This window comes from Pteropus medius, unplaced genomic scaffold (assembly GCF_902729225.1).
Source record: "Pteropus medius unplaced genomic scaffold, Ma_sr-lr_union100, whole genome shotgun sequence".
In the NCBI taxonomy this organism is placed as follows: domain Eukaryota; kingdom Metazoa; phylum Chordata; class Mammalia; order Chiroptera; family Pteropodidae; genus Pteropus; species Pteropus medius.
The window spans coordinates 1,268,126-1,280,840 of record NW_024351073.1 but is presented as its reverse complement, the minus strand read 5'-3'; the positions used below and the strand labels follow the sequence as shown (position 1 = coordinate 1,280,840).

Below are 12,715 nucleotides of genomic sequence, written 5' to 3'. Positions count from 1 at the left end.
CATATCAGTATGATTTTTATTGGCGTAATAATCACACACTCACCTATCATTCCTTCAGATGCAAGGGGAGGCATCTGGTAATTAAGGCAGGGACACCCTGTGCTTCTTTAAAAAGAAATATGGCTATTGACAGACCCAAACTGTTCTTGACATTGCATTTTTGGTGAAGATGTATAGTGAGTCTGGTATGTTCAGTGAGGTTGGGCAAAAATAATGTTACTACCAAAATTATTATTATGTTTATAAGAAAAGCAACTCTAATTAGCTAATCGAGGAGCAATACAGGTCACCCCTATGCATGGGGTGATTGAAACATAGTTTTAGCATTATTATTTGATTTATTGTCTATGTCACTTTTGTGCAGTCAGATTAATTTAATAACGTTTAGCAAATATTTATTTTTCTTGTTATGCTCCAGATATAGTGATGAGGGTTATAGATTTAGAAATAAGACACATAGCCTCTTCCCTGAAAAAAAATTCAAGTTTTATGGGCGGAATAATACATACGTAATTTCTGTTACATATGAGAAGTGTTACATGTTAGAAGTGTTCCTTAATAATACCTGTAGAACTTCTGTTTTACTTTCAAAACCCTAATTAGGTGACACCTCCTTTGGGAAGCCTTTCCTAAACCCTCAACTGATAGAGCTAATTAATAAATCACTTCTCTGTGTTCCCTAAGCATACGATACCATCTGTAATCTGGAGTATTTGTGGGCCTGGATGTCTCTTGGCAGAATGTGAACTCTTTGAAGACATGGATTATATTGCATTTTTGAATCTGGAGTGCCTGATACATAGTCAACTCTCGACAAATGTTTACTGCATTGGATTGAGTGACAATATAGTGGGGTTCATGCTATGCTATCACGACAGTTGTGCACAATGCATACTATGAGGACACAGAGGGAGGACATGCATTGTAGACTGTGGGATAGGGATGATTTCTGAGAGGAGATGATGTGTAATTTGATTCTTGAAGGATAAGAAAGTGACAGGTAGAGAAAACCCTCTAGGCTGGGAGAATTGTAAGTGCAAGTTCAGTGGAGATGACAGAAAGCCTGGTCTTTTATTCATGTAAGTGATCCAGTATGACTAGAGCATAGGAAACTAGTGGAATGCCTGAAGATGATACTGGGGAGGTAGGCAGGAGCTAGGTTATTTGTACCCTCTAGTGCTTCCTTGGTAGTCTGGGCTTAAGTGTATCGCAACAGTTATATTGTTGAATTGTAACAATCTACGTCTTCCTAAACTTTCCTATTAGATTGTAAAGTATATGAAAAACCTGAAGAATACCATTTTTATTCATATTTGTATCCCAACACCAAGAAGAGTATCTCACACACAGTAGGTGCTAAAGAAAGTTTGAGTTTTAACCCTTCGACTCAGTTCCCATGCTCTCACAGCCTGTACTTCTAAATCACGAAGAAAAGCAGGACTTTGGCATCTGAGTCAGTGATTACAGAAGAGAAACCAAAAGTCGAATGCAGGAGGTTAATCTGTCCTCCCGTGGTTAGCATTGTATGATTTTGGAGGATTCAGACAAACTGCTTGATGCTTATGGCTGAAAGCCTAGAACTGAGATTCAGGTTCTATTTTCAATTTGGTGTCCTGCCAAGGTCAGAATCAATTTTGTGTGTTACAAAATAAGGACCAAAATAATCACCAGTCCTTCCCTGAACACACTGAGGATTTATGTCAAACTCACATTAGGATGTGAGTGTAGCGCTGGGGGTTGGGGGCAAAACCTTTTGATGTCATGTAGAGTTTCCCTTCTTCCCTCTTTTATTTTTGTGTGGTGGCCTTTCTTGCGGTCAGGTCAGTGCATCAGCAAATCTTTGGTTTGCAATGGAGATTCTGACTGTGAAGAAGATAGTGCTGATGAAGACAAATGTGAGGACTCGAATATGAGACTTTCCTGTGACCTTGATAAACCTCCTCCCAACATAGAACTTACTGGAAATGGGTAAGGTGCTGGGTAGCCTCCTGGACACATTGATGGGTAATAATTCTTCTTCTTCTTTCTTTTTTGGTAAGTCTAATAACAAACCACTTAGTAACCATATTTATATCTGTATATCTGTATACCTGTAAGTGTATGTGGTAAAACATTGAGTGACCAATTGTCCTTGAACTGTCCTGGTTTTAACACTGTTAAGTCCTGCATCCAGGGAAACCCCTAAGACATGGAAAAACCTGCATAGATAGTCAAACTATGGGAGAGAGAAAAGGAGAAAAAGAGGGGGAGAGAGAGAGGGAGAGAAAGGGAGGGAGGGAGAGAAGGAGAGTGAAGAGAGAAGAGAGAGAGAAGAGACTGAGAGAAGAGAGAGTGAAGGGGAGCTGGTTTAATGAGGTAATGAGGTAGGGCCATTGACGAATGAAGACAATAGAATAAAAGCAGGGAAAGAAGAGACAAGCAGTGTGTTGGACTATTCAATCTAAAAAGTAATTAGTTGCCCAAACTAGCTGGTAACTTTCATTTCTAAATAAAGTTGGGACAATCCTGTGTTTGCCTTTTCAAAAAGAATTCTGAAGAATTTTAAAGGGTCAGACCCAAGTTAAGATTTTAAGGCTTTAAAATAATCTATTATAGAATGACAGTCCAGTGCGATTTTTTCTATAAAATTTTAAAATTCTTTAACAGAGAAATGGTAAAATTAATCTAAAGAGAATACCAGTCAGCATGCCAAGAGGCAACTAGTTGAAATTCATTGTAGAGCGCTCTCTCTCCTCAAAAGTAATCTTGATTGTATTGGTTTTATCTATAGATTCAATTCAAAACCAGCTGTTGCCATAGATACAAAAGGGCTGTGTGTTTCCCAAACACGTTCTTAGGCTGAAAAGATGTTGGATTTTCCCAGATATTAGTTTTAGCTATTATACCAAGCAAGAGAGGTTGAATAATGTACGGTGTGCATTAGGACACTGTTCCCTTATTTGAGCTTTCTCAAAGAGATGCTTAACCATAACGTATTTCAAGAATATCTAGAGTTTTTTAATGATGCCTTTTTCAGCAAGTGCTATTTCTAGATTTTAACTGCTTTTCCTTCCTCTTCCTCCTCCTCCTCTCTCTCTTTCTTCTTTGAACAGTTACAATGCACTCACTGGCCAGTTTAGAAACAGAGTCATCAACACAAAAAGTTATGGTGGTCAATGCAGAAAGGTGTTTAGTGGGGACGGACAAGAACCTTTCAGACTGAGTGGAAATATCCTCTCCTATACATTTCAGGTACTTAATTACATTGATTTTACCTATTTCTAATCTGTGAATTATTTCCAGAGATCATTATTTGTATGAAATTTATTGTTTTGGTAGTTGCTGAGAGTTTGCTTGTGTTAATATGTGGTCAGTTCTTATAAATGTTTTATATGGGCTTCAAAAGAATACATATTATGTAACTCTGGAGTACAGGGCAATGAGACTTTTAACTTGTGTCGTTTAAGCTGAAATATCTTTTTAGCTCATTTTTTTTTTTTTTTTTTGCCTATTCTCCATGTGGGCCCACAATTTTATGGTCTGTCCCTGCATGAGTCTTAAAACTCAAGGCCCTGGCCATAACTGGTATGATAATTTCCTTACAATTGCTACAGTGTCATCTCACTTAAAAATGCTTTTATTTTTAAATTGTGAAATAGTTTATATACATACAAAAGAGTATGAATAACATATATATGGAGTTTGAAGAAAACTAATAAAACAAATACCCGCCCCCCCCTCATATATGCCCATCACCCACATTAAGAAATAGAATATTACCAGTGACATAAAGGTTCCCATTTACCCCTCTCTGGTCATATCCCTCCATCCCCACTCCCCAGGCAACCACTATATTTTGTATTAATTATTTCCTTGTCTCCTGTGTATGTTTATCCCATATGTCTTTGTCTCTAAATAAAAATTAGTAATTTAGTTTTGACTGGTTTTTATTTGTCCATTTATATAAATAATTCATATAGTATATATTCCTCTATGGATTGTTTTTTTGGTCAAAATTATGATTTTGAAATTTATTCATGCTGATGTAGATGGCATTTTTATTGCTGTTCCTAATTTTTTCTAATGAAAATGCTTGAACATTTTTGTGCATGAGTTCCATGCAAATAAGGTAGAATTTCTCTAGGGCATACACCTGGAACTTAAATTGCTGCCATGTCTATGATACACTTTACTAGGTAAAGTTTCCAACATGGGTGTATCAATTTATACCTCCATCAGCAGCATGGGAGAGTGGTTTGTGCTCCGCATCCTTGTCGATGTCCATCCATATTGCCTGACTTTTAAATTTTTCTTGTAGTCTCAGGATCTCCTTTGGCTCTAGGCTTCTGCTTCTTGCATGCCGTCATACACACCTACACTCATCCTGCTCCTTGATTTCAACAGAAAATCTACTCACACAAAAACAATTATGGCTTTGGGAAACATTTCTGAAGATTTGTAGAGAAAATAGAGTAGAGATTTTTCTGTTGCAATAGTGCAAACATTCAACAAAAACAGTTGACACCCTTCATCTTAAAATATCTGCCCTTCCACAGTCTCAAAAAAATGAAATTTCTGGTCTCATCTTGTTTTAGCCTCTGATTTCCTTTTCTTTTTTTAACTGCTGAGATTGCTTTTTGTTTTGGCACAGGAAATGCTCGTCGGAAAAATCAGCTGAGAGCATCCACAATTGCTCCTCTTCTTTCTAGTTTCTTTCTTGCTGTCCAAGAGATCTTTCAAGATCTCTCTCATTGCTTTCTTCCCTTCTTCCCAGAATACCCAACATTTCCAGTTCAGTACTCATTATCTATTATTCCCAAATTTGTAAACCAAAACTATTAGGATATTTAGACGGAAGGGCCTTTGTTTACCAAAACTAACTCTCCTCAGAAAGCAGTTCTGATTATAAATAGCAAACTCACCATCTTCCAACCTAAAATAAAATAAATTACATTTAAGAATTATCAAATTATGAAAATGGAAAGTGAAACTGATCTGAAAAATAGTCGTAGCTACCAATTTTTGAATAACTACTGTGACATCTGCATTATTTTAGACAATTCGTATAGGTTATTTCTCACAATATCTTTGGAAGGTAAATAATATTTTAGTATTTTATATAATGTAGAAATAGAGGCTAAGAAGACTTTAGCTGATTTGCTCCAAGTCACCAAATGAATAAGTAGTAGAACTTGGATCACTACTTCACAGCTCTTTATTTTTCTACTATTTCACTCTCTCAATGTATAGCATTTAATTACTTTTCAATTCTGCATTCCACATGGTGAATGATATGTATTGTAATTTAACCTGTGGCCAGAAGGGAGAGGGTGAGATAAGCATTTGTAGAGAATTATTTTTCCTTCTATTCTTAGGAGGCTGTGTTGGTAATTCTTTCATAATTATAAGGAGAAGAATTACATATTCAGATCAAATTTAGAAAGTTACGGAGCAGAGAAAATAATAAAGAAGAGAATTTCTGACATAGTTGAAAGGTAAACATGCCGGAAGTTTGCAGCTTCTGAAGAAGAGGAGTAATTTAATAACAGCATAATCCTGACATTTGTTTTTCTCAGCATGGCTTGGTTTTTGGATTGACATCTGAAATGCTTTTCTAGTCACTGAATTTGTAGGTGTTTGTCAGAGTGGAGAGAAATTATAGCCTGTTACTGAGTGAAGAATATAGATGTTTTGAGGATCCAGCCTGAGGGAAGTGACGTGGAAGCAATAGGCAGTGAGTCAATCATTAAAGTATTAAACCCAGGTGCAGATGTGTAGGTAGTGAATGTTCTCCATAGTTCAAACATAGGACTGCTACAGTGTATTGAGGGTTCCACTGAGGTTGGTCAATCCGAATGAAAGTACAGTGGCACCAGTCTATAGTTGTGTGATTTTTCTATGGTAGTACTAGGCAGTTTGGCTGCAAGCATTGATCCACGGTTTGGTTTTTGTCAGGAAAATACGATGGCAGGACCTATCTAGACAAGGAAGTTAAGTTCTCTAGCAAGAGAATGGTTGAAGTCATAAACCACGAAGCCTAACTACAGCAGGAAGGAAGTAACAATGAAGGTGCTGATAAGGAGAAAGAGGGAAAAGAAACTGACGAGCTTGTCTCTATGAAGCTGAATAACAGATATGGCGCTAATAGAACGAGAGTCAAAAGAGTAAGAAACACCAGAGTGTAGGATGTTTGCATTTATAATTTCAGAGGGAGGATCAGTCTGAGGAAATCTAGGATCTAATCTGGAAGGAAGAGGATATTAATTAAGGAAAATTTAAGAAGATCACACTACCTTGAAAAAAGATGATTCTTGCAGTTACGTGTAGAGTAGATCAGAGTTGATGAGATGCTGAACTAAGCAGCTAAGAGGCTTATTCGCATAAATCCTAACAGAATGGGAAAGTTAAATTCACTACTGGATCACATAGAACATTCTGAAACAAAGTACAAATGATTTAATACCTTCATGTAACCTATTTGCAACTCTGTTCTTCTGTATTAGACAAAAAGAGCCAAATGCTTTGTAGTTCTTTGTTAGTGTAGCCCCATGAATTACTTCTGGGCTAAATGTTGACATTCAAGGAAAATTCCAGATCTTTGCTCACGGATGTATTTTGTGAATCATTTGGGATTGCTGTTATTGATACCATGTTTTCTGCTTAACAAAGAATACTTATAGAATATTATATAACTCTGGAGTACTTATACTCATACAGCCCTGGTCTTAATGAGTGGCACACTTGTTTTGTGTCAATAAAGCTTTGTTTTGGGGAGAAGATTATATGAAGAAAGTATCCATATTAAAGGATCTATGGCAAAAGATTCTTGATTATATCCAAAGCCTTAATTTGGTGATAGCAAAATTTTACATTTTCTTTATAGGTGAAAATAAATAATGATTTTAATTATGAATATTACAACAGTAGCTGGTCTTATGCAAAACATACATTAACAGAATATTCATCATCTAGTAGGACAAAATTCTATTTTGGATCTAGAGGTTCTTCGTCTTCATCTCATCGTAATTCAAATTATGATAAAAACCAGAAGGAAAAGGTTAGTATGAAATATTAGTTAACTTTTCATATTTTATTAGTTTAAGTATTTCTAACATTAACAAAAGTATATTTACCAAAAGGATCAGCTTTAATTTTTTAAATAGGGCGATAATATCTTCTTTGAAGAGACAATACAATATATTTCTTTAAAAGGTATGATCTTGGTCTACAGCCATGCCACCCTGCACAAGCCCAATCCCATCTGATCTTGGAAGCTAAGCAGGGTCAGGCCTGGTTAGTACTTAGATGGCAGACCACCTAGGAAGACCAAGTGCTGTAGGCATTAAAAAAAAAAAAGGTATGATCTTGTCTTATTAGTTCTCCTTGATATATTTATTTATACTTTTTATTTTTTCATTAAAGTATTTGTATTTATTTAAAAATCTAAAAAAAACCACATTACTTTCAAATCTTCTAGTTAAAACTATTGTAAATTTTTTCATCCATGATTATTGATGCTATTTTAAGTATTAGAATTATAATTTTAAAAATTCAGTTAGCATGTGCTTCTTAAATGCAAATACTAGAATCTTTTTTAAAAGGTGCATGAAACTAAAAAATTTTAAAACACTTTATTACTTTTGAGATATCAAAATTTTCATATGAGGAAGTCAAAAGATTTAAGATACTTTGTTGTTTTAAAATTTCAAAACTTTCATCATGGGCAACCTGAACAGTTAGTGTCATGCATTGTACTAATTGATACACACTTTACTGCTGAAAAAAATTTTAGGCTGATCATCATTCACAATCCACATACTTTATCTCATTCTTAAAGTTAGTAACTTGATTAATAAATCACACAAGAGAAGTATAAAAGATTTGATAAATAAAATATTGATTTTATTTGTTCTATGACTAAGAACCCAACTGTGGAAATATGAGCTGTAAAAACATTTGTCATTTCATATTATATTGTTCATGTAAGTGAATATTTGATATAAAGTAGATCTGTCTTGGAAATCATTTAAATACTTCTCAAGCATTTAAAAGACTTTATTATAAAATAGTTTAACTCATAAATATGCCAGCGTGGGAGATTATTATATGATCACTCTACCAATAAGTCATCATCAAGATGTGGTTCCTAGGGATACATTGTTTTATGTACTTATTTATGAGATTATTTAGCAGTTAACGAAGTTGATTCGGTTTTTGTAGTTGAGGAGGGCATAACAACTTGGTCTCAGAATTTTCAAGGCCAAATACAAAAAAAATTACCATGACATCTCTCAGATATTATTTCTACCTGACATTTCAAAAATTCTTTAGATTGCTTCAAGTAAGTGGTCCAAGAAGAGACCTAATCATGCACCAAAAATAGAAATTCATATGATTTGGGATGGAGGTGGCAGTTGATGAATATGGTAGCCCTTGATGGAGACATTGCACAGGGAACTACTTCCATTGCCTTTTTATCTTCAACCTAAAACTGCTTTTATCTTTTCTTCTTTCCATAGAGTTATCAGTTGTTGGTTATTCAGAACAGTGTGGAAGTGGCTCAGTTTATCAATAACAATCCAGAATTTTTACAACTCGCTGAGCCATTTTGGAAGGAACTCTCTCACCTTCCTTCTCTGTATGACTACAGTGCCTACCGAAAATTGATCGATGAATACGGGACACATTTTCTGCGGTCTGGATCTTTAGGAGGAGAATACGAAGTTCTGTTTTATGTGGACACAGAAAAAATGAAACAAAACGGTAGAGTATTTAAAAAATGTTATATAAAAATATTGTAGGGATTGTAATGGGGAAATAACATGTGGTTAACTTAAACTTTAGAGTTTTAAAATAAGACAAATAGAAAATGAAGTGCAAAGGAATTCAAAACTGCCAGAATCCATTATACTCTACTCGAAATCTTATGGGTTTTAAGAAAAGCTTGCCTACTTTTTTGGACAATACCATGAAATGTGAATTAAGCCGTTGCCATGATTGGTTATCTCAAGAGGGTATAGACTGGGTTTTGAGAATACTTTTGACCTTTCCCATTTTTCAGATTAAATAATATTTCTCAAGGAAAACTAATGAGGAAATTATTGTTGCTGCAGAAATCAAGATGTTTCAAAGAAGTGTTATATTTACCTCTGTTCTTTACCACTCATTCCTTTAAAAAGATCTACTCTGGATATCACAGGTTTGCTTGCTACCCAAAACTTGTAACAATAGCTTAAATTTATTGTCTGCCTTTCTTACAACAGGCAACTTATGTATATGTTAGCAATGATCTTCACTATTACCCAGTGAGTTAGTCACTATAATTCTTGTCCTACAGACTGAGGAATGGAGACTCAGTGCTACGAGAAGACTCATTAAAGGACATAAGATTGTAAGGAAGTCCCACTGTCTCCAAAGTCAGCTTAGTTTTGTCCTTGTGTTATGTTGCTGCTAGAAATGATTTTTGTTAGAATCAGGGCATGCCACTGAGTTCATGCTGTGTTAACTTCACAGTGAGAGGACAGTCCTCACCAAGGGCCCCGACAAGGGAAGGGAGTGGTGTCTTTTGGCTCTGATTTACTAATGTTCCATGTCAAACCAACTCCTTCCCAATGTTGTCCTTACGATGAGGCCCATACTTCTTTCTCCATGCCAAATAATCTCTTCAGGATTTTTCTCAGCAGTCAAGATACCCTTACAACCTTGGAGGAGAGAGAGAGATCTTGTAGCCTTCTCTTGTAGGTGAACTACACATTTTTTCTGCGTTTTCTTGGCTATTTTTTTCTACTAGGCTTCATTTTTACAAATTAGCAGGTAAATAGAACTTGAACTTTTCTAAACTCACAGGTTGGAAATAAATTGCACAAGCATAGTTTTTTTTTTTTTTTTTTTTAAAGCAAGGACAGAGGCAGTATTTCCTTGGCAAATTAATCTAGCAAGTGCCTTGATCTAAACTCAGTTTCACTGCCCTTTATTTTTCCTTTAGCATTTAAATGGAATGGAGAGAATTTTTTAAAGCTTTTCAAGTTGGCAAAAGTATTTCTTTTGAGTAAAAATGTTACTCATGAGCAGTTTTTGTTCTTCCTAAAAGTTTTAATTTAAATATAATTAAATCTCCTGGGATATAATATATGTCCCCAGTTGTTCTTTAAAAAATATTGAAGTTATTATAATATAATTAATAAAATTATATAAGAAAAATGTACTTCTATACTTTATTCTATCCTCCTTTAAAAAACTACATTTGATAATGAGTAGAAATTGTTACATATTAAGGTTATGAGTCAGGGTAAGGAAATGTTAGAAATCAGAGACATCGAAGATGTTAAAGGCTGTGGAACTAGCGTTTTATGAATTAATTACTGTGGAACCAGAACCCAGCTTTTGGGGTTTCTAGTAGTTGAGCTGAAGGCCATCACACACCTACTTTTATCTATTTGCTTGAGCAGCTGACTATAGATGGGTGAAAGATATCACTCTTTGGGGTTTTTAATTTCTGCTCCCATCTCCTCCCCTCTCTGGACAAAGTTACTAGAAGCCATTATTTGCTGAACTATTTGAAAATATCTTTCAGACACATGATGCTTCATTCTTAAATATGTGCATCTATCTGTTATTTTGTTCAATAACAAAAATCAAATATACCTTTTTCTGACCTTCAACTTTTTGAGAGTGTTTGAAAATGTACTTATCATATCGCTCTTAATTAGATGGGCACAGCAGTCGGAAACAATCTCTTAACCTCACTTTTATTCCTGCCTGCATCTCAAAGATCTTCAATGAATGCAGAAATTAAGGACATTTTACTCTTTTCCTCCAGGTGTTGATTCAATGACTATGAATAAATGTACTGCATCAAATTCCAATTTTTTGTTTAAATACTCAAAGAGCAGATGCAAGGAGATGGAAGATGCCTTAAAATGGGCTTCAGGTAAATGAGAAGGGGGTGGTATATATTACAAGCTTCACCTCTATCCCTCTTTTCTTGTGATTAATTCTTGGTTTCCAAGGGCCTTTGAAATTTTAGCATGTGTTCTTTTTTGTGTCTTTCATATATTTGGTTATTTTGGCCTCTGATCTCTCTTTCATACGTCATGGCAACGAGACTCATACAGATTGGAAAATTCACTGGGTATCTCCTGGGTACGGCAAATATGTCCTCAGTGTATACCGCCTTTCTCTCCTATGGCAATGGTTGGTAAATAAGCCTAGAAAAACGACATCATCAGTAGAAAGTTCAGGTCCACTCTGTGACATGGATGCTCGGTGGAGTCTAAGTTTTTGGTGCATGCATGCATGCTGCTGCTGCTGCTGGTAAAGAGGTTGGGAAACATGATGTACTAGTCTTTGAGTGATTGAAGGAGGAACTAGAAGAGTGAGCTGATTTAGATTATATCTATGCCATGTCAAAGGATTTGAATTTCATCCAGATGACAACGGATGCCATTAAAGGATTTAATACAGGGAGCGATTAAAATAAAATATTAAAAGAATAAAGTTGTAGAGAAAGAAAAGGTACCAAGAAGGAATAATCTGATAGGATAAGAACCAGAAAAAGTCAGTAACATGAAAAATAAAGGAGAAAGAAAGATCAACAGAGAGAAATGCTAGAGAGCAGTTAAGGAAGAAAAAGACTGAAACCTCTTCATTGGATTTGGGAATTAACACTTAATTGTCTTAAAATGAAGAGACTCTTAGTGTGGTAGGTGTGAAAGCAAGAGCAGTATTTGAGCTTAAGTTTGTCCTAGGTGTGAAAGTTCTCATCAAAGAAGTGGGGATCCTTGAAATATTGGTAAATGACTGCCAGGTGGAGGAAGACAGAGCAGTGAAACCAAGTTTATTTACTTACCTAATTTATCAACTATTTATTGAGCCCATAGCATGCACTAGGAATTGTTGTAGGCACTGGGGATACAGCAGTAAATATGCCAGAGAAAGGGCCTATTTTCAAGGAGCTGACATGACAAAGGAGGAGGACAAATTTTTGAACAAGATGGAAATAAAAAGATCTGGAAATAGAAACAGAAGTGGGAACTTTGGGAAGATGTTGACATCAGTCATCAGCTCGGCTGGCGATTGGAAGCTGCTTCCCGATTTCATTTAATAGACACATAATACTATGTGCCCGGCACAATTTTAAGTGATTTACAAAAATGAACCAATGTAGTCCTCCTACCTAAGAGTTAGGTATTATTCAGATTCCCATTGTATAGACAGTGGCATTGAAATATAGAGAGGTTGCCTAAGATTATGATTGGTAAGAATCAGACACAAGATAGAAATGCACAAATTCTGGCATCACAATTTGGATTCTACACTGTCTCGCCAGGCTGTTTGTCTAGGAGAAGAGGACCAGCTGGAGCAGAGAGGTCGCTGGGGTGTGGACAGGGAGGCTACAGGCTTAAAAATAAATATAAATACCGATTTTTTAAAATCTGTAGTTTGTAAATGGGTTTGAGTTAAGGCAATGATTTTCAAGCCTTAGTAGCACGAGGATTACCTGGGATAGCCTGTTAAAATGCTGATTCCAAGGTTTTTCTCTCAGTCTTTTCTAAGTCTTGTTTAGGAATCAGGAATCTGCAGTCAGTTCAGATGATTCCAATTCAGGTATTTCAGGGACTGAACTTTGCAATACACTTCACTAAAGAGGTGACTATTTACATATTAAAAAATAACTAACAATGAAGATGAGAAAGCACTCAGGCAATTTATTAAAAATATAAAACTTTAATAATTT

The 12,715-nt window shown here is 35.5% G+C and overlaps 1 protein-coding gene and 1 pseudogene across 1 annotated transcript in view; both read left to right on the top strand.

The window, feature by feature from the left end:
• The window catches only part of C7 (complement C7), a 43,892-nt gene that overhangs the window by 7,501 nt on the left and 23,676 nt on the right, over positions 1 to 12,715 (top strand). The window contains exons 5-9 of the mRNA XM_039842590.1: positions 1,821 to 1,968; positions 3,093 to 3,231; positions 6,863 to 7,036; positions 8,499 to 8,742; positions 10,799 to 10,909. Coding sequence (XP_039698524.1) covers positions 1,821 to 1,968; positions 3,093 to 3,231; positions 6,863 to 7,036; positions 8,499 to 8,742; positions 10,799 to 10,909 — 816 coding nt within the window. The remainder of the gene's footprint in view (positions 1 to 1,820; positions 1,969 to 3,092; positions 3,232 to 6,862; positions 7,037 to 8,498; positions 8,743 to 10,798; positions 10,910 to 12,715) is intronic.
• Positions 7,203 to 7,321, top strand: LOC120586336 (uncharacterized; annotated as a pseudogene).